Raw genomic sequence first — 21,605 nt, forward strand, 5'->3', positions numbered from 1 at the left:
ACATACCATATCTTCCCCATTTCTGTTCTTAAATTTAGGAAAAGAAATGTGTTGCTGAAGATTGTGTGACGTTAGCGCAAGTCAAGTGAAACACCCAGTTGTTGAGCAATCTTTTCTGCAAAATATGTCCTGTTCTGCATTTTTCCTCATCATTATTCAGAGCAAAACTCCTTTTAAATTACTGTATGACTTCAGCTCAGTACATGGACACTAGGGAACACGCAACACACTGGAGTTGGTCTTCCTGTTAATTTAGTCAAGGTTGTAAGGATCTAGAAAGAAAACAAAATTAAAAAGCAAAAAAAAAAAGAGATTCATTACCCATTTATTACAAAATACTGGCTGCGCTTCACACACACACACACACACACACACACACACACACACACACACACATATATGTACATTGATCAGGGTGCCCATGCTGACTCGTGTCTACCACTAAAAGCACCAACAATGGGCTTGTCAGTATCAAAACTGGACCACGGATCAATGGAAGGTGACCTGGTCTGATGAATGACGTTCATCGTAACATAATTTACCTGGGGAACACTTGGTACCAGGATGCACTATGGGAAGAAGGCTAGTCAGCAGAGGCAGTGTGATGCCTTGGGCAATGGTCTGCAAGGGAACCTTTGGTCCTTTACTTTGACACGTACCGCCTACCTAAGTATTGATGCAGACTATGTTCACCCTTTCATGGAAATGGTTATCTATCGATCGATCGATCGATCGAGAGGGTTCATGTTTTTAAAGGGGAGATTATGCTCGAGGATTTTTTGAGAATTTGTTTTTTTTTCTCAGAATTCTGACATTAAATTCAGAATTGTGCCGCAGAATTATTTTTTCTCGGTAAGCTACGACCACGGCGAGCTACGACTTTTCTCAGAGTTATGAAAAAAAAAAAAAAGCCTGAACCAAATTGTTTTTTGTCCCCCCAGTAGCTTTAATCCTCCCTTGTAAGTGTGGTAAAAAACACACCGCATTCATTCATTCACCAGTTCATTATTTCTCCACATTTTAAGCAGCACAGCTACTTTTGGATGATGTCATAAACAATAAAAGGACACAACATGTGCCATAAAGTGTTTATCCAGGACATGAGAGAGAGCCAACAGCTGTCAAGAGTGACACACACAATGCACTACTGCATTATGTAGGAGAGAAACAGGTGAATGTTTCATGAGTCACATCACACCCACATTATGCACACATGCACACATGCATACATGCAGAACATAAAACAAATAAACATGTAGAGAGGAGTGTGTAGAATAAATGGAGCTGAAATTTGAAACTATTGATCTGTAAAAGTTAGTTTCACTGGTTGTGCTCTGAGAATAATTGTCCATATTTTATTCAATGCAGCTCAGTGTACACAGGCCGGAGTAACTTACGATGGGTAATAGTGTGCGTGTGTGTGTGTATGTGTTGGCACAGGGCCTGTCAGCAGCTCCAGACAGGAAAGTCACTGGGTAAATATCAAATGTTCATTTTCACACACTCTCCGTGCTTTTATGTGCTGACCATAGAAATGCGGCGAGATACCATCTCTGTGGTCCACTTCCTTACACTAGAGTCTGCGGTTGGAGAAGGTCCAACAATAAAAAGTGGACTGCCTGTGTGTGGGGAGACAGGATGACTGAGAGCTGACGGGAAAAGCCTCAAATTGCAGGAAGCACTTTTGATGTTCGGAAATCAGGTTTCTTGGATAAGTAATACTCTGTAACATTTTTTTTGTGATGAGCTATTGTTATTGTGCAAATTATAATCACCCACCAGGGTTATATTGGTTATATCTCAATTTTATAACCATTTTAGGTTATGTGGAGGTCTTTTAACCTATCAGTTGAGCAAGTTGCAAAATCCTGTAAATTTCTTAGACTAAGGAAGGACTTCTCTTTATTACTGTAAATGAATGATTTGCAGGGTTTGCTTTATTTTACAGTCTTTCAGTGGCTTGAATGAAATCACACCTCCAGGATCTAAAGTTACATCTTTTTCCAAGTTGGAAACTCAAATGGGATTAATTTTGAAGGGGACATTGTGCTCATCTCCATATTGCATGATTCGCAGCCTTACCTTGTAAGGTTTATTTTTGAAGTGTTTATTTTAGGCAACCATATAAGGCATTGCCTCTCACTGACATCACACATAGCCAAGAGTGGAAAAAATGCTCTGAAACTGAGAGAGCAGTCTGAAAGCAGGGCTTTTGGTTCATAGCAATTATGTAAAGCTCCTGCATAAAACTACATATATGAATAAGTTCAAATAAATAATAAGGTAGTTAAGTGTGATATGTCAATGATGGTTATGATCTTTTGCTCTCTGTATGTTTTTTAATAGTCCTACTCTGTGTTCATTTCTACAGTGGTATTGTAGGGTACTCTTCTTTGTTTGCATACGAAATGGGATCAACTGGAAATACCTGAGTTGAGCTTTCAGGGCAAGCTGCTGAGGAGGCAGTATAGCTCAGCTTAATGGTTAAATCACTGTTGTTCATCACATACTCTGGAAGACACACACACACACACACACGTATATACTGTGCCTGAGTCAGTGTCCACATCAGAGAGGAGCAATACAAGTTTAATCTTATCTTGACAAGACACAAATGAACAACTACAGGCTGATCTCAAATCTCCCGTTTTTAAGTAAGATCATTGAAAAAGCAGTTTCCCAACAGCTCAGTTACTTCTTAAAACAGAATAATTGCTACGATGCCTTCCAGTCAGGTTTTAGACAGAACCACAGCACTGAAACCGCTCTGACCAAAGTGTTTAATGACATATGTCTGAATACAGACAGTGGAAAAATGTCAGTCCTAGTTTTACTGGATCTCAGTGCAGCATTTGATACAGTTGACCACAACATATTACTCAAACGACTGGAGAACTGGACAGGTCTTTCAGGAACTGTACTAAACTGTTTCAAAACATACGTAGAAAACAGGAAATACTTTGTATCAATAGGTAACTTCACATCTGAGCAGACAAGTATCACATGTGGAGTTCCCCAAGGTTCCATCTTGGGACCCCTTCTGTTTAACATCTACATGCTCCCACTGGCACAGATTATAAACAACAACAAAATAAACTATCACAGCTATGCAGATGACACACAAATATATATCACAATGTCACCAGGAGACCGAGGCCCTGTACAGGCTCTTGGTAAATGCATTGAGGAAATCAATGACTGGTTGTGCCACAATTTTCTCCAGCTAAACAAAAACAAAACTGAGGTAATAGTCTTTGGCGCCAAAGAAAAACGATTACAGGTCACCAGAGAACTTCAATCTATACATCTAAAAACCACAAACCAGGCGAGAAATTTGGGTGTAGTGATGGATGCAGACCTAAACTTAGAAAAACACATTAAGACAATAACAAAGTCAGCTTACTATCACCTCAAGAATATATCAAGGATAAAAGATCTGATGTCTCAACAGGACCTGGAAAAACTAGTCCATGCATTCATCTTTAGTAGGCTTGATTACTGTAACAGCATCTTTACAGGTCTACCTAAAAAATCAGTCAGACAACTACAGCTCATTCAGAACTCTGCTGCTCGAGTCCTCACTAAGACCAAAAAAGTGGACCACATCAGTCCAGCTCTGAGGTCCTTACACTGGCTGCCTGTCCGTCAGAGGATAGACTTTAAAGTTCTGATGCTGGCCTATAAAGCTCTGAATGGTTTAGGACCAAAATACATCAATGACCTCCTGACCCAGTATGAACCTTCCAGATCCCTCAGGTCATCTGGATCCGGTCTTTTATCAGTTCCCAGAGTCAGAACCAGACACGGAGAAGCTGCATTCAGCTTTTATGCTCCTTATATCTGGAACAAACTCCCAGAAAGCCTCAGATCAGCTGAAACACTCAGTTTATTTAAATCCAGGTTGAAGACTCACCTATTCTCAGCTGCATTTGAATAAAGCACCAAATCCACACTTTAAGCTTAAATGTCAAAACTTACATTTAACTACTGATTTTATCTACTGTTCTGATTTTATCTGTTTTGATTTTATATACTGTTGTTTGTTTGTTTGTTAATTAGTTAGTTAGTTTATTTGCTTGTTTTATTCAATTTTAAATCATGCTTTTTATTTGTTCTTGTTTCTAATGTCTCTGTAAAGCACTTTGAATCACCTTGTTGTTGAATTGTGCTATACAAATAAACTTGCCTTGCCTTGCCTTCCCCTTAATGATTATAAACCATTCACTTTAGGTTTTGAATCAAGATCAAGAGGCAAGTAATTATTTCTTGCATTCAATACTGCAGTCAATACTGGGAGCACTGCAGTTTCTTTACAGTAAGCACCTTTTTATTCATGGTGAGTATAAGTGAAAAACACAAAAAATAATGTGTAAATCATATCAGTCATCATATCATCGTATCAGTAAAACCTATCTTCTTAGATCAAGTGAAAAGCGACTGATTTGGATCAATGCACAGAATGACAATTTTTCGATAATTCCAAACCAGAAACACCAATAATAAGAAGAAAATCTATCCAGGCTTTTTTCTATCCTGCAACAAAAAGCTTCTGGGAATGGCTCTATACAGAAATCACTTCAGTGTGACTCACCACCATGCATCGAGCTGTTTTCCTCTGGATTCCTGCATTTTATAGAGGTGGACAGCAATGCGCAGAAAGAGCTTTCTCATCAATAACTTCTAACTGCTTAGTGGTTTGATTCTTGGCTGTTCAGCACTCAATTGGAGGACATGTAATCTATACATCAATAGGAGGAGGACTAATAAGCAGATTTATGGCAGGATAGTCTGCTTCCATGGTGATCACAAATATTTCTAATCAACAAAGTGTCATAATTTACCTGCAAAGTTAAAAATCTGGGATAAAAAAAAAAATCTAATTGGCTACTCATTTTAAACTACATTTTGATACATGAACATGTAGAAATACATAAATTATAATACAAAATACAATAAATAGTGACACGTGATTAGTTACAGATTAGTAACAAATTAAATATGTTTAATTTAAAGTTACTAAATATTTTATCACTTTATGAGAAATCAAAATATTAATCTTTTTTTCTCTAAGTGGATCTGAGGACACCTAACACTGACCAATAAATCATTCAAGCAAACAAGGTCCCCTAACACAAGGCATCAACCAGTGATGAAAACGTGTCATATCTCTGTATGGTACGCAGTGTCGTCAAAAAAATGAGGAAACTGGACAAGTGGAGGCCAAAGAAGCAGCAGGCCTGAAAACAAATACCTAGAGCAGACGAACAGTGCCTGAAAGTCATGTCCTTAAGAAAGTGGGGGCTGACAGCAAAGACCTGACACAGGACCTGATGTATCAGGTCAGATGTATCTGACCCTTTAGTTGATCCATCTGCTTGGTTGGTCTCAGTGGAAGCATGGCTGTCAAGAAGCTGATCTTACGAAGTAAAACAAGGAGAAAAGACTCAGGTGTGCCAAATTACACAAGTCTTATGGAGTGATCAATCCAAACTTGATTTGATTGATGACTGGTTTGATTCCGTCTGTAGAGACAAAGTCAGGACAGAGGTGAAACAGTGAGTGTGTACTATCTGTAAAACCTGGTGGAGGCTCTGTCATGGTTTGGATTTCAGCCAGGGGTGTTGGGGATTTTGTCAAAATCCATTGAACTATTCCTGAAGACATGAGATGAAATTACAAGAAGCTTGCCTGAGAGTTAAAGGCTATGTTACAGAATAGTCATACAAATACTGATGTTCAATTTTTTTAGAACTGTACAAACCATTTTTCCCTCATATACTGTATTTCTGTGTATATTTGTATAATTGCTTCAATAAACTGCTGCACCTAATTTACATTTTCCTTGTAAAATATGAAAAAATAAGGGGTAGTTCAAGAATTTTGTCTCAGTAGTGTAATTTTCCTATATTAGGAGGGTTATGGTAGCATCTTACACTGTATTTACAACTGAGATGCAATCATTTTAAGAAATTTGCTGCCCTCTGGTGATGAAAGTTAGAAACTACAGCTGATTGTTTGGCCCTTTGTTAGCGGTTCGTTACTGTTTTATAGAATACTCTTTAATTGATGGAACTGCAAATGTTGACAACAGAAGGTAAATGAGTAAAACTGTATAAATTGTGTTTTCTTTTAAAGCCCAAATATAAAATTAATACAAATAAGAAATCTTTTATTTAACACTTGAATGAACTTGTCACCTTTTTTTTGTCCGTCTGGAACATTCTTGTACATGAACAGCCAACACCAGGAGTGTTCAAGATTTGGGAAAATGAATGTGATAGTCTGACACGATTTTTAAACATGGATCGACGCTAACTATTCCATAGTACAGAATTTGGACTTACTGTGACAGCTCCCGATATCTATGAGCATTATTAAGTGCTATTTCCTAAATGTTTCCCATGATGCCATCTATTGATAACACTCATTTACAACCACAACAAATGAGCTCTCCTCTAAAGGACAAGTTTAAAATTGATCATCTTCATTTGTTACTTCTTTTCACTTGAACTGACTGATTAAGCTGACAATCACAAAGGTTGCCTGCAAGTGATTGTGGCTGATGAGCTGATCAACATTTGATTTAGTCCTGTGGTTGTGGGCAACGAAAAAAAACAATAAATAAACAGATAAAATAGATAAATAAAACTCTGCTGTGTTATTTTGGTATAAAATTTAATAAGTCACAAACATCATGAACAGTTTATGCATTGTAACATAGTTAGCCACCAGTTTAAAAAGGTACACTCAAACATCCAAATGGTAGCTGTTTTTTATCAAACACGTTAAACCATCATATTACTTAAAATTCCACAAGGGAAACCCACATATGTGAGGGAAAAAAAGCCATCCTATTATTAATAACAAAAACATAAACCCAAATAAACATGTTACATTAGAGGCAAACTTTACATTCTCATACAATCTTTTTGAAAAATAAACATTAAGAAACATCTTCTGCAAAACTATGTAAAACTTCTGTACAAAGTCAGTTGTTATCTATCTGGTGGATGTCCCTGCAGTGTGACGCTGGCAACCTCTGAGTTAAAAATTGGAGATGTGGTTTTAGATGTTTGACACAGTATCAAGCTGAAGTCCCACGTGCCTGCAAGAAAAGCAAACAAAAACACTCCACTTTTACATCATCTGGCATGCAAAACCCAAACCTACAGCAGTGGTTAGCTTATTTACTTATTGGATCTTTCGTTCCAGGATTGTAAACAAATTTTCAGCTCACCATGGGCTTCATCTCACGACCATCTCCATCATCTGGCTTTTTCCAACCCATTTTTTTACTGTTTTCAACAAATTCCTGAAAAGGGGAACAAAGAGTTATACAAAAATGATTTAACTCTTAGGTCAAAATAATCTTCTTGCAAGGTTAAAAAGCAAATGAGAAAACATTTGAGCAAACACTGCGACTCAAAGCCAAAAAGTTATAAATTTAAAAGAAAATGTCTAAGAAATCAATATTAGTAATTAGAAGTTTTTAATCTTATTCACATATTCAAGTAAAACAATATAGTAATTTTTACAAAACGCCATGTAGGGTTAGAGGGATTAAGTGGCAGGAGAAATGTCTTTCCATGGAGTCCAGGAGTAGAAGGCCAGTTTTGTTTGGGGGGTTGTTAAGTGTTTTGGGTAAACAGTATCTGAACTGCCAATATCAATCAAAGATACTTTTTTTCTTTTTTAGAAAAGTTATTTTGTGGATTGCATGTTCTCCCCATGCCTTGGTTCTCTCTGGACGCTCCGGCTTCCTCCCACAGTCCAAAGACAAACATGTTGGTTTAACTGGTGGGTCTAAATTGGTCGTAGGTGTGAATATAAGCATGATTGGCTACCTGTCTATTTTAGAGAGACAGAACAATTGCAAAGGTTTGCTATACACCTTAACCTCCTGCCTATTTTGACATGAGCACAGAATGTCTCCAGTCTTCTGTTACTTCATATTCTCAAATAAAATAAAAAAGGACCTCAGATAAAGAACAATCCCTCATCTCACCATTAACGCCTTGTCCATGTAGTACTCTCGCCCAGGGCTGCCATCATTATACTTTGTGTCCACAGCGAAGCACAGAAATAGGACATCGACCACATTTTCAAACACAGAAAGGAAGCAATGGGCCACCAGGAAGGCAAAGACACAGACGATGAGGAGAGGCAGCACCCACACCGTGTAGTCCCTCTGGTAGTTCAGAGCCAGAACGCCAGCAAAAGCTGTGCAGGAGACGATAAGAATCTGAGAATGAAGACACACAGCTGGTTAGAAAACACACCTCAACAAGTGTTAAAGTGGACCAAAAATGTACGTCTAGGCAACGTGGGGGCAGAGCAAACAAGTTATGAAAACACAGACATGTTGACATGTGTTGATAACGTCAGCTTTCAAACTTAGTTATTTGATACATTTGGTACCTTTCCCAAGAAGAGGACAAAGTCGCCGACAGTGTTAATGGCGGCTACTCTGAGTGCGTTCTCCACCAGGATAAGGAAAGCTTCACGAGCTGAGGTGCAAAAACTTGTGCTGTTGATGGCTGTGGCTGTGTAAGCGTTCTGAAATCATTTGACATTGAAATGCAGACGGTAAATACTTGGGATAATCTACACACAACATACAGTTCATTAAAATGTGAGTTCTTACTTGATTCAAGTATGCTAAACACTTCTCAAGGCACCACAGACAGCAGACACAGGCTTTTACCATGCAACGGGCACAGGCATTTTCCTATTAAAAAACAGACAAAAACAAAATGCAATCCATGTACAAAGATGAAAAGTTTTAGAATATGTATTATAATATAATTTAAGAGCTTTAAACATGACTTTTAAAGCTCACCTTTCCTTTGAGCTGACTGTGGATGTATGTCAGGATTAGACGAGGGATCTTAACAAGTGTGATGATGAAGGAGCCTTTGGCCAAAGTACCCAGGTGGTAGCGGATAGTACGTGCCATAGAGGAAATGATAGGAGTTGCTGGCATCTGGGACTTGTTCCTTAAGTTAAACAAATACAGAAGAACCTTACAATCAGCTAATGCAGCATTAAGCATCTAGTGAGATTAAACCCAAAGTGCTGTCTGTTACTTCTTTTGTACCTTGTGAAATAGTAGGTGACCACAGCTCCAGCAATAGTCATCTGCTGGAAGGCAAGGATGAACTCACTGATCCAGATGAGACCCACGACGTGATACCACACCAGGAACTGGAGAGGCCCTTGCATTTCATACCCAACCACACCTGTAGAGTTGTTTTTTACTGGTGTTCCTATGAGGGGAAAACAAAAACAAAAACCCAGCATGACTTTCAGTTGCTTTAATATGAATGTTGCAGTTTTTTCATTCATTTTGCTGCCAGCCAATCACTGGAGTTTAATAAGATGCAGGTTTGATTCAATGATATGCATATGAAATGCTAGTAACTACAACAGAAATGAAAGCCACACAGTGATGTCATGCATGTAACAGCCTACTTTACTGTAAAAGACACAAAGCCACTGAGCAGCTGCAATTAAAACCACAGGAATTAGATTTTAGCATTAAGAATTTCATTTTGATTAAAGAGCTTGAGACTATTGGTGGATTATCCCCAACGGAAACATAGGCAATGATTTTGGTAATTGCCAAATAAAACAAATAAACAATTCAAGACTTCACCATTTTACCGCACAGCTACGTTCTTACTTGCTTGTCAAGTGTCACATCATTCTTTCCCTAAATTCCTTACTTCCAGAGATCTATTTTCTAGATTTTTTTTCTAGAAGATTTAAGAGTCCTAAATTATAAACTGTTTCCCTCTGATTTATTAAAAACACATTCCACTTAAAAGTTACAAGCAGTATTTAAAATACTTTGTAACCACTTTTAAAACATCATTCATAGAGATGTGTCTCATTTCTGCTGGACAGCTATGAACCCATGTGTACCAACTAATGCTCCTTTATTAATGTACACTTACTGAGGATCATTCACAAAACTTTTGTACTCCTAGTTTGACATTACTAGGAGTACAAAAGACTTTCAGATAAAGCCACTGGATTATTTTATTACTCCTTCACAGTATGTTATTTGTCTTGTGTGTGTACTTTTAAATTGTGCAAACTGAAATCAACTGAATTGCTGCTCTTGTGCTGACCTTTCATTTAAATACTATTTAAAATCCGCTGTGAAAAAGAGAATGAGGAGAAGGAAGAAGTGGTTCTTTCTTTGTCCGTTCTCCCACATCACGAGACTTGCACAAGACTCCGAATGTGGGAGTGCAGTCATGCCACAAAACAAAGACAAAATGTCACAATGCGACAATTAATATTCCGCTTGCTTGAACTCATCTGACGCTAGAAAAAAAAAACTGGTGCATTGCAATGTCAATACACAAACTGAAGCAAACAGCAACTCAAAGAATTCTCAATAATGACAAACAGACACATAAAAAAGAAACTAAAACTGTGGTCTCCGATAGGCCTTTCTTCTAACCTGTTGTCCCGAGGAAGAGAAGCACACCAATCCAGTAGATCCAGAAGAGTATGAGGCAAAGGAAAGTCCAGAAAGGCTGCAGGACCAGCAGGGGAAGATGGATGAACACCTTACCCGCCACATGGAACAGGGAGATGGTGAGAGCCACACGCTTCCTCATGAAGAACATCACCAGCAGGAGAACAACCTGAAGCGTTTCACAAGTTCAGTGGAGGTGTTCAGTTTGATGATAATTGTGATTTTTTTTCTCTCTAATACCAGCAGAAACATGTTACAATGTTACATGTACAGTGGGGCAAAAAAGTATTTAGTCAGCCACCGATTGTGCAAGTTCCCCCACCTAAAATGATGACAGAGGTCAGTAATTTGCACCAGAGGTACACTTCAACTGTGAGAGACAGAATGTGAAAAAAAATCCATGAATCCACATGGTAGGATTTGTAAAGAATTTATTCGTAAATCAGGGTGGAAAATAAGTATTTGGTCAATAACAAAAATACAACTCAATACTTTGTAACATAACCTTTGTTGGCAATAACAGAGGTCAAACGTTTACTATAGGTCTTTACCAGGTTTGCACACACAGTAGCTGGTATTTTGGCCCATTCCTCCATGCAGATCTTCTCGAGAGCAGTGATGTTTTGGGGCTGTCGCCGAGCAACACGGACTTTCAACTCCCGCCACAAGACCCAGCCTCGTTTCATCTTCAAAGTTCTCACTGATGGAAGGAGGTTTTGTCTCAAAATCTCACGATACATGGCCCCATTCATTCTGTCCTTAACACGGATCAGTCGTCCTGTCCCCTTGGCAGAAAAACAGCCCCATAGCATGATGTTTCCACCCCCATGCTTCACAGTAGGTATGGTGTTCTTGGGATGCAACTCAGTATTCTTCTTCCTCCAAACACGACGAGTTGAGTTTATACCAAAAAGTTCTACTTTGGTTTCATCTGACCACATGACATTCTCCCAATCCTCTGCTGTATCATCCATGTGCTCTCTGGCAAACTTCAGACGGGCCTGGACATGCACTGGCTTCAGCAGCGGAACACGTCTGGCACTGCGGGATTTGATTCCCTGCCGTTGTAGTGTGTTACTGATGGTGACCTTTGTTACTTTGGTCCCAGCTCTCTGCAGGTCATTCACCAGGTCCCCCCGTGTGGTTCTGGGATCTTTGCTCACCGTTCTCATGATCATTTTGACCCCACGGGATGAGATCTTGCGTGGAGCCCCAGATCGAGGGAGATTATCAGTGGTCTTGTATGTCTTCCATTTTCTGATGATTGCTCCCACAGTTGATTTTTTCACACCAAGCTGCTTGCCTATTGTAGATTCACTCTTCCCAGTCTGGTGCAGGTCTACAATACTTTTCCTGGTGTCCTTCGAAAGCTCTTTGGTCTTGGCCATGGCGGAGTTTGGAGTCTGACTGTTTGAGGCTGTGGACAGGTGTCTTTTATACAGATGATGAGTTCAAACAGGTGCCATTCATACAGGTAACGAGTGGGGGACAGAAAAGCTTCTTACAGAAGACGTTACAGGTCTGTGAGAGCCAGAGATTTTCCTTATTTGAGGTGACCAAATACTTATTTTCCACCCTGATTTACGAATAAATTCTTTACAAATCCTACCATGTGGATTCATGGATTTTTTTTTCACATTCTGTCTCTCACAGTTGAAGTGTACCTCTGGTGCAAATTACTGACCTCTGTCATCATTTTAAGTGGGGGAACTTGCACAATCGGTGGCTGACTAAATACTTTTTTGCCCCACTGTATATATTTCATTCTTCTGAATCACTGCATTTCTTAAACTGTAAATATATAGCAAAGCATCCACGTATGTGTACCTACCGTGAAAATAGTAGCACCAATGGCATAGAAAAGCAAAGCCTTAACATTATCCGATGCCACTTCTTTTCCAAACACTGATGTGGTGTTACTGTTGAGAGCCTTTCTGTGGTCTACGTAGAACCACCACAGAACGCCCGTCCCACCTGTAAAAGATCATACCCACGTAAATGTTGCTTCTTTTTTTTTTAAAGCAGATAAACTATAATGTTCTGTTGCTGTGACTCAGAGCGTCGGATTAAAAGATGTTACCTGTGGAGCCGATGATCACCAGAACTGTGAGAATCCACACCAGCAATTGGGAGATGTAACGAATGACGACCATCATGATCAAAGAGAGAACTGCATCAGAGAAATAACAGACGACATCACGTGAGTACAGAAAACAATGTTAACAAGAGAAATGCCTAAATATCTGCAGCCTAACTAACACGGAAATGCAGCATGTATAGTTTTATAATACAAAAAAACTTTTTTTTTAGTTGTTTGGGATATTGCTGGTCACGGTTCAGACACATGGCATATCAAAAACATTTTTCCCTCCATGTTATAAACCATAAACCAAGCATGAGAAAATTAGGTTGAACAAAAACAAACATTTTGTATTTTATCTCTTCTGAAAAAAGACACGACATAATTTTAAAAAAGCTATTTAACCTAACTAATGAAAACTTATAATTTTAAAACACAAACCAAACTGAAAGTTAAACTAAATGTAAAACAACATAAACATAGCTACTGGCTATAGAGGAATAAGGAGCACTGTGATAGACAGCAGAGGCATGGTTATCAGGAGCATCACAGGCCAAAGTGAATAGTTCTCCAGGGTTCTTAGAGGATATTCAAAGCTGTTCCTTTGAATGTTGGCTGCTTTTTGCTCCCTTTTCTTTCTATACTATTTTATATCTGTCAGACTTTGTTATATGTGGCATTTTTCTTTGATTCAACTAAAGAAACAGGAACAAATTGCATATTTCTGCAACAAGCTGATCGGTGCACCTGTGGCTCATGGGACAGACAGGGTCATCCACAAGTCAGAAGGTCAGTGGTTTTAAAGCTACAGTTAGAAAATTGGTTTTGTATGTGTAGACACAACACTGGAAAGCCCTTGAGTTAGGTGCTGCTTTTGCACTGGAATGATTTGTAGGTCAGTTTTAAGCAGCTCACCAAAAAGAAAATATTACTGAAAATGGTCAGGTACAAGAGCTGGAGTGAAAATGTGGGAAAAAGCAGCCAATGTCCAAAGAAAAGCTTTGAAAAAAAAAAAAACCCCCAGAAAGCTTGGAGAACCACTGCTCAAGATCACTTAAAAAAATACAAGGAGGTCTGGAAGCAAAATATAAAGAAATTAGGCTTAAGACTCAAATGTTAATCACAGCCTTAGCAATGTGGCTACATCCACTCTACATACTATTGAAAATCACTGTTTTTCCTTCTGTATCTGTTGTTTTTTTTAAATCTGTAAGTTTCAAATATTTGTCCAACTGTTACAAAACTATTTGAGGGCTATTTGTCAGGAATCATTATTATTATTATTATTATTGTAGAGAAAGTCGCTCTGAATCTGAATCACATGAAAAAGTCTGTCCTGTAGCACTGAAAACCAAAACCCCAGAACGAGGCACATCAAATAACTGAGATGAAAGACGTCTGAAGCTGACATGAGATCAGCTCTGTCTCATGGGGATGAGTTAAAGCAGACCTTAAATTAAAGCTTGCGGGCAGAACTTGAGTGGATACGACGACTGTAACCGCTCAAACATTTCCTGTTTTTTCAGGACAAAAATAGCATCCCTTCCAATGGTTTCCTTCTTACTGAATCCTCGTGAGAAATTCGAGCTGTGCAAGAGGGGCAGCAGAAATCATAAAAGCAAATCTCATACTGCAAGCTGGAGTTATACCTAAAGCCAGAATGCAAAGTCCTATGATGATCTCTTTGCTGGCCATCACCCCAGAGATGACACGCTGCAACACAGTGTTGTCGCTGACAAATGTCATAAAAGCTTTGGCGAACTGAGTGTAGCAGCTGATATCCGTAGGAATACAACGCCGGAAAAGCAGGACAGATTTACTGCAAAGAGCAAAAAGACACAGAACACAGATTTTTATTCATTTCTAATGACTAGGTCTCCAAGAAATAAATGATAAATTGTGGAAAACCATTTTTCTGTTGGTCCTGGAATGTATTTAAGCTAATAAGAGTACAGGAGAATTAATGAATTAATTTAAAACTAATGAAAGAACTATATCTCTAGATAGATAGATAGATAACCTTGGTGGAACAGGCAGCTTTGGACACTTGGTTGATTTTTCTGATGAATAGCTTGTGTATCTTGTAGGAGTAAGATCATAGGAGCAGAGATTCGAGCCTAACAGAAAGAAAAAAATATATCACATGTTCAACTTGGCAAAATGCTTCAACATACAATTATAAGGATGTTGGTGAGCAATCTTTTCTGTAAAATACTTGCACTTCTGAAATTTCTCACCATTATTCAACGCAAACTGCTTTAAATCAGAGTATGTCGTCAGCTCAGTAGATGGACACTTGGAAACACACAAAGCAATGGACTTGATCTTCCTGTTTATTAAGTCAATGTTGCAAGGATCGAGAAAGAAAACAAACCTAAAAAAGGAAGAACAATTTGATTTATTGCCCATCCGATACCAAATACTTCCTGCCCTTTACTTCAAAACGACAAAAAAATATCACCCTATCTGTTAAGATGAGGACAGAAATATTAGCCCCACTATGAAATTTTCCTTTTTAAAACATTTCCCATGACCTGTTGAACGGAGCAAGGAATTTTTAAACTACTTTTTTGAACATCCTACTTTCATTTTAGATTTTTAAATGATTTTGCTTTACACATAGGAACACAGATATTTCACAAAAATGAAACTAACTAAATAAGAAAGTAACTAACTAAGAGTCAAAATGCTAATAGATGCTAATAGTCGGTTGTGTGTCCTTTCCTGCAGATCATAGTCATAGTTTTCGACACTCTCACACGTCTCCTGAGCAATCCCAGCCCATTCTTCTTTGGCAAATCTCTCAATCCCTCCAGATTTGATGGAGGTAGGACTTCAGTTCATTCCACTGATTTGGAATGGGATTAAAGTCAGAGCTTTGTACAGCTAGTCCATAACTTTCACTTTCGTCTGGAGGTAGTTCTTCATCAGGCGCAACGTACGTTTTGGGTTGTTGTTGTGCTGAAAGCATTCCACAGCATTTGGGTTTAATGCCTCTTTCTCCTTTCTCCAAACATAAGGAGAGTTTTTATAACCAAAGAGCTCTAGTTTCATCTCATCTGACCAAAGGACCCACTTCTAGTATGCTTAATCTTTCACTGGGTTGTCTTTAATGTGCTTCAATCTGGCTTAAAGGCGTCTCTTCTGCAGACATTTTTCTTGGTCTGCAGCCTTGCAGGCCAGAGTTCTGGAGATTGTCTTCTTTGAGGCTACGATTCCCAGCTTGGCCAAGTCATTCAGTGTCTTGGCAGTTGTTCTGGGGTCTTTAGACACAGCTCTCAATGGTTTTCTTTCCAGAGTCTTTGAAAGCTTTTGTTTTCTTACCTTTGCCAGGTTTCTTCAGTACTGTGTGGCTCTCTCTCAATTTCTTGATGATCCTTTTCACTCCAGTTCTTTACACTTGGAAAAACTGTGATAACTTTGTATATCCATCTCCTGCTCCTTTAGTATCAATTCTTCTTCTACAGTCTAAATTGATTTTATTTGTTTTTAGCATATTTTCTCAAGTGCCAGCTCAAATCCTTGGTTAGGTTGTGTACTGTTCATAAATCATGATTTTCTCTTAGAACTTGATTTTACAAATTTGCGCTTTATAAAGTTAAAGCACATCATTGCACAGCAATAGTTTGTGCTATACGTCAATAAATAGATGGAGGACTAAATATTGACCGTGGTCATTTTGGTTTTTTTTCCTGGCACAACACTGTTATTTTGTGCAAATACAGATCATTAATGCATTCTAAATAAAACTAGTGTGTTTAGAAACGCTATGTTGAAAATCCCTTGGTCTGTTTAAAAAACAGCGACTTGGAAAATCTTGAGGCAGGCTAGTAATTTTGTCCTCATCTGTATATCATGTTTGGTTATTATTATGCCAGTTGGGAGTTCTCTGTCTGGTGAGAAAATGAAAGATGGTGACATTTGCTACTCTGTCAGACAGATCCTTCTTTGTAGCAGAAACGCCTTTTATTCAAAGCCTCCATGGGCAATCAGCCCATCAATAAAGCATGACCCATTGTTTCAGTAAAATGTGGCCCACAGGCTGCATGCTGATGGAAAACTACACCCCAAAACGCGAAATATAATCAAAGACTTCAAAGACAAATCGTGATTTTAAAAAAATCTCATTAACTAAGACTTTCTTTGGGCAAATTATACAGAAAGAAGGTATGCTAATAAACTACACTATTCATCAAGGAATGCAAAGAGCTTAAGAATTAGACTGTTGCAACAAAGGGTCTGCATAGCTGAAAATGATGAGTACAGTGTAAAAACACTCTAAACCTATGCCGCATGCAAAGTCATATGTAACCAATCAGACTCACTTGTTTTCCGTCATGTCCCGGCCACTAAGAGGAACTCCCTCAATTTTGGTGTTATTCTTACCACAGGTATTGCCATAGCTGTCATATCCGAAAACAAGTCTGGCGGCACCTCCGGTGGCAATAGGATAGCCACAAATACATGCCTGCAGGTGACACGGATCAAAGATGATATCATCATGAGATTAGTATAGAATTTATTAATGGTACGCCCACATTAAATAAAACTAATCTAATCTGTAATAAATGCTAATGATGGCAAAACTTTATGTTTTTTATTGAAGAATGCTGATTCAACTTTTTGAAAATGTTCTAAATTTACAACAGAGTTTTTTTTACATATTCAGATCTGACCAACATAGCCACAAAATTTATACGAGTGAGTGTTTATTAAATGTTAAAAATCCCTCTTACGGCACAGTTCAACAACACGACAAACCTCAGCCTCAAAAGCCATCACCGTATCACTGAATCTCAAGCTCGCAAAAACTGTTTTTGCCAAACTGGATATACAGCAGTGCTGTTACTGCAAAGGTTAGCAGCTATTTGATGAAAGGCAGCAACTTCACTGCTGTCTAACTCACTAACTGGCCAGCACAACAAAGAAGGGACATGAGTTAATGCAGAAGACCTGCAATGAACCCTGCACTCATTAAGTTTCTTACTGATGTTGCTTTTAGATGAGTTGCTGCTGACCTGTTAAGTATTGGAGAAGTACAATTACACAGCTACACAGCAGGCTCCGTAAAGGACCGCGAAGTGTGATCAACACCTCATAAAATAGTTTTAGATAAAAAAAAAAAAAACAAGGAGATATCACAACTTTCTCAAAGGTAGCATTGGCGTGTGGCTAAAATATCAGCAGAATCACCCACACGCCTATGCTCTCATTCACCTAAAGACTTACCATGCCAATGCAAAAGAGTGTAAATATGATGAGCCATGGGATATCCGTGCAGCTGTGCTCCTCCAGCGGTTTCCATTCACGTTTACTCTGCCAAGGCATAAATAACAGTTATCCTAAAACTCCGTTTCTGTGGAGAGCGCCCAGAAGTACCTGCCTCACTGCCCTCCCAAAAATCTGCAAACTAGCGACTTCGTTGGTACCAGACGAAGTAACAAAAACAAAGAGCTGCTTCTGCTGCTCAAAGAGTGACGTTAACGCTGCGCACGAGCTTTAAACGAGCTTTGCTGTTCGGCTTTTCAAACTAAAAGCGGCCATAGCGCCCTTAGGTTTAGCTTAACTTACCTCTGTGCTCCCGCAACACCCCATCGTCGAACTACGAGTACACAACTTCAACAGAAAAAACTTTGAAGTGCCTAAACTTTATTAAATTTCTTAACTCCTTCGGCTCATGTTCAGTTCTCTTTAAACACTAATTCACTCTAACCACCTCAATGAAGCAAATTCACGAATTTGTTTGCAGGATTTTCCTTCCTTTGGCTAACACCCACTTACGCCCTTCCACTTACAGGTAAACACGGAAGAAGACAACTTTTTGTATGCGACGTTTAGGGGCTACTGTAAATACTCCAAATACTGAGCTAGCAATGCAGCAACAATGAAAGGTGTCCTTGACGCTTTTGAGCTTTTGCACGACATTTTTGTAGACGAGTCACTACACTTGAACTTGTCCAAGCCTGAATTTTCAATTTCTATTCTTTTTTTTGATCCGTTGACCAAACATTCACAGCCATGAAACATGAATCACCACCAAGCACACTCTTCTGAAAGACCACTGACTACTTATCCAGGAACACTTTAAGCTGGGGACCCCCGGACCTTATAAAATATTAGCCACAACACATTGATCTAGTAAAACGAACGAATGCTAAATAGGTATTTTATTAACAAAAAATCCTTAAAAATATCTATATTTGTCGCATTGTGCCTGAACGCAGCACATCGGCTTGCACGCCAGCGGCTTGTGTGGAATTTGGCGCCGTTTGCTGGAGTAAAGACGTAACTGCTGTTTGTGGTCGTGATTAATAGTGGATGAAAGTAGCTTAATAGCAGCAAATAACGCGTGCTTCCTAGTGGTACAAAATATATCTTTGAAATGAGTGCTGAGGCTTAATGAAGAATAAAATTAAGCTTACGCGGGTGTGTTTCCGGTCTGGTAAGTGTGCCACCTCTGTGGTTGGTATTTAGCCTCCAAAGGTAGTTAATGTTCAGGTGATAAAAATGAGTGATTTACTGATAAAGCTGTTCTTTGACTGTATAAAAATGAGTGAGCTTGTATAGCACTTGAAACGTTTACTTATCCCACTGCACGTCGTGTGCGCAGTTTCACTCTGACGGGGAAGGGAGGGAGTGTCTGTACAGCTGGCGAATGGACCTCACAATCTCGCTCGGCTCGGTAAATTCGCTCACTTTTGTGCTCTGAATCAAGTAGCATGTGTATGTAACATATTGAGGAAATGCAAAGGTCATCCCATTAAGACCATCAACTTGTATTTACCTGATTAATTACAGGCAAACACCTGCAGTCCTTCTGTTTGAGTACTCCAGCGCTTGAATTTTGGCCTCAGCTTAAATGTGAGGATAGGGTGTTTGTAGACCTTCTAGCTCATGACTACTCAGATTGAATCACTGTACACTGTACTGGGTTAGCCAAACTCTTACCCTAACCCTTGGACTAAATTAGCATCCCAGATGCACGCTAATTTAGTCCAAGTAAGGGCAAGGTGTAGTTCAGTAGAGTCTGAGGTGTTTTGTTTCACTACTTTTGTAGTCCTGAAAATCTGCCCCTTTGTGAGTCATATTTTTGTTTTCTTTGAACTTTTTTGCATATTGTAAGCTGATAACCAAACAGCTTACAATATGCCCAAGTTCACAATAACATAGTTTAATGTATTACCCAAAAGGTTTCCTGTCTTAATGTGAAGGTTTGAAGACACGACTTCCAAGTGGACTGAACGCACACAATATCATGATGAAGAAATGCTTTGCTTCTGATTTTGCAATAAACACACTAGGTGGGAGACTGTAAGGAAAAGTAACTGTGAGTAGGAGTAGTCTTTCTTAAATGACAAATTCAACATTCCTGCAAAGTAAAATTTCACACATAAAGATATTTTAGTAACTCTGAAATCCATATGAACACAGGGGCAAATCTTCATTCTCAGTAAAAATCAGCATATAATAAAAGCAAGCTAATTCAGATCCTGCAGAACACCCGAATAGCAGTTTCAAGTGTATGTAAGAGCACCGGTGCAGATGCAGGGAGGTTTCGCTTGGAACTGAAACACAAATGAACACGGAGCGGAAACATAGCTGCTCAGAGGTCTCGCTCATCATATGATGAAACGACTCCTGGCCCCTCATTTTCTGACTCTTGGTCTGAAGTATTTCCTGCTGATGCTGCTGTGGCAACAGTGTCCAAGGACAACACGTTTTTTCTGGTTCTCAGCTGGATGAATTAATGCCAGTGCTGCATATGTTCAGCAGAATTCTGGGTGGGAGGGTGTAGTACCTCACTAACTTGGACTGCACGGGGTCTGGTCCAGCATGCAGAGTAATTCCTCATGAACAACAAGACTTCAGGATAAATATTCAGTTTCTCACTTCGCAGACACTGTCCAGTTTGGGATTGTGTAAGGAATCCTGCAAGGTTGGTGCATTTTACTAAGCGTTGATAAATTGCTTACATTTCAAAATGTCTTCCAAGACGAGTAAAGTAATTCTATCACTTGTCTGTATCTTGTTTAAATAAATATGATTCAAGAACAGACAGATTTACTTTTATTTTATAAATCTGGTAAACTTTATCAAGTCCTCATGACCGTGTGTTTGCAGAACCGTATAAGCTTGTGTATATGTAAGAATTCATCTTTCTTTGTGCTACTTTAAGGCTACAGAGGTGTTACAATATGCTGAGGTGCAGACGCTTATACGCTTCTGAGGCATGTGTTTGAGCCAGAGTGTACCGATCAAATCCAGCTGTCATCACCACCTTACCAGGCTTTGATCTATAAAGTTGAGATCCAAAATTTTGGGGGCCAGTGACTTTTTTAAGGGGAGAGAAATTTACAAGACCTCTCTGCTGCCTCATAATACTAACACCAATTTGACAGGTAATCTGGCTGAAAGTTCCGACTTCAAAACAGAGCTGTGCAGCGCGGGGCCTGATCCATTCCTCTCTGACAGGGGGGAACCTAACTGTATTGCCTCACTGAAAGAACGTCTTGGGTTTGGATTCACTACCTGGCTGAAACCTTTCTGTGGGGATTTTGCATGTTTACCCCATGCTTGTATGGCTTCTCTCGTTAGTTGTTTTGGGATCCTTTTACAGTATTAATTGTCAATTCTAAATTGTACTTAGGTATGATTGTGAGCATGAACGGTTGTCGACCTGTCCAGGGTATACCCTGCTTTGTGCCTTGTGTTAGGTAGAATGAATGGCGCCCTAGTGATGGACAAGTGCAAGAAAACCGATGAATAGATGCTATGCAGACCCACTAGCTGTGGTTCAGGAACCTCTGGGTAATTTTAGAACCACTGGAATAGTCTGCCTTTACTTAAAAAGTTGTATCCCAGAAAGTTGGTTCTTTTCATCTGGACATTGTTTTTTCAGTGGGAGAAACATTTTGTCAGTCATTCACTTCTACAGCCTCTTCTTCAGTCTTCTTTAGTGACTGAAGAGCTCACTTGGATGAGTGATGAAACGTTTCTCCCACTCAAAACGCAGAGCACAAGTGAACAGAATCAACT

General features: G+C 39.1%; 1 protein-coding gene across 1 annotated transcript; it reads right to left on the reverse strand.

The window, feature by feature from the left end:
- Nucleotides 1-6,658: 6,658 nt before the first annotated feature.
- On the reverse strand, nucleotides 6,659-18,383 carry slc44a1a (solute carrier family 44 member 1a). The gene is made up of 16 exons (XM_004549539.4): nucleotides 18,141-18,383; nucleotides 17,799-17,885; nucleotides 16,895-17,037; nucleotides 14,807-14,943; nucleotides 14,590-14,686; nucleotides 14,219-14,388; nucleotides 12,570-12,659; nucleotides 12,321-12,463; nucleotides 10,472-10,658; nucleotides 9,098-9,266; nucleotides 8,840-8,996; nucleotides 8,645-8,728; nucleotides 8,419-8,556; nucleotides 8,006-8,242; nucleotides 7,238-7,312; nucleotides 6,659-7,105 (listed from the first exon to the last, which is right to left on the reverse strand). Exons 1-16 carry the CDS (start codon nucleotides 18,162-18,164, stop codon nucleotides 7,085-7,087), a joined length of 1,959 nt encoding a protein of 652 aa, XP_004549596.2. The 5' UTR covers nucleotides 18,165-18,383; the 3' UTR covers nucleotides 6,659-7,084.
- Nucleotides 18,384-21,605: the final 3,222 nt, after the last annotated feature.

The sequence above is a fragment of the Maylandia zebra genome, linkage group LG6 (assembly GCF_041146795.1).
Source record: "Maylandia zebra isolate NMK-2024a linkage group LG6, Mzebra_GT3a, whole genome shotgun sequence".
NCBI lineage: Eukaryota > Metazoa > Chordata > Actinopteri > Cichliformes > Cichlidae > Maylandia > Maylandia zebra.

Excerpts from the sequence above, each read along its gene's own strand:
- slc44a1a (XM_004549539.4), bottom strand. The coding sequence starts at position 18,164 with ATGGGGTGTTGCGGGAGCACAGAG. Across the intron at positions 10,659-12,320 it reads TTGGTGCTACTATTTTCACG|GTTGTTCTCCTGCTGGTGAT; the intron begins GTAGGTACACAT and ends GAAACGCTTCAG. Across the intron at positions 9,267-10,471 it reads TCTCTTCCTCGGGACAACAG|GAACACCAGTAAAAAACAAC; the intron begins GTTAGAAGAAAG and ends TTCCCCTCATAG.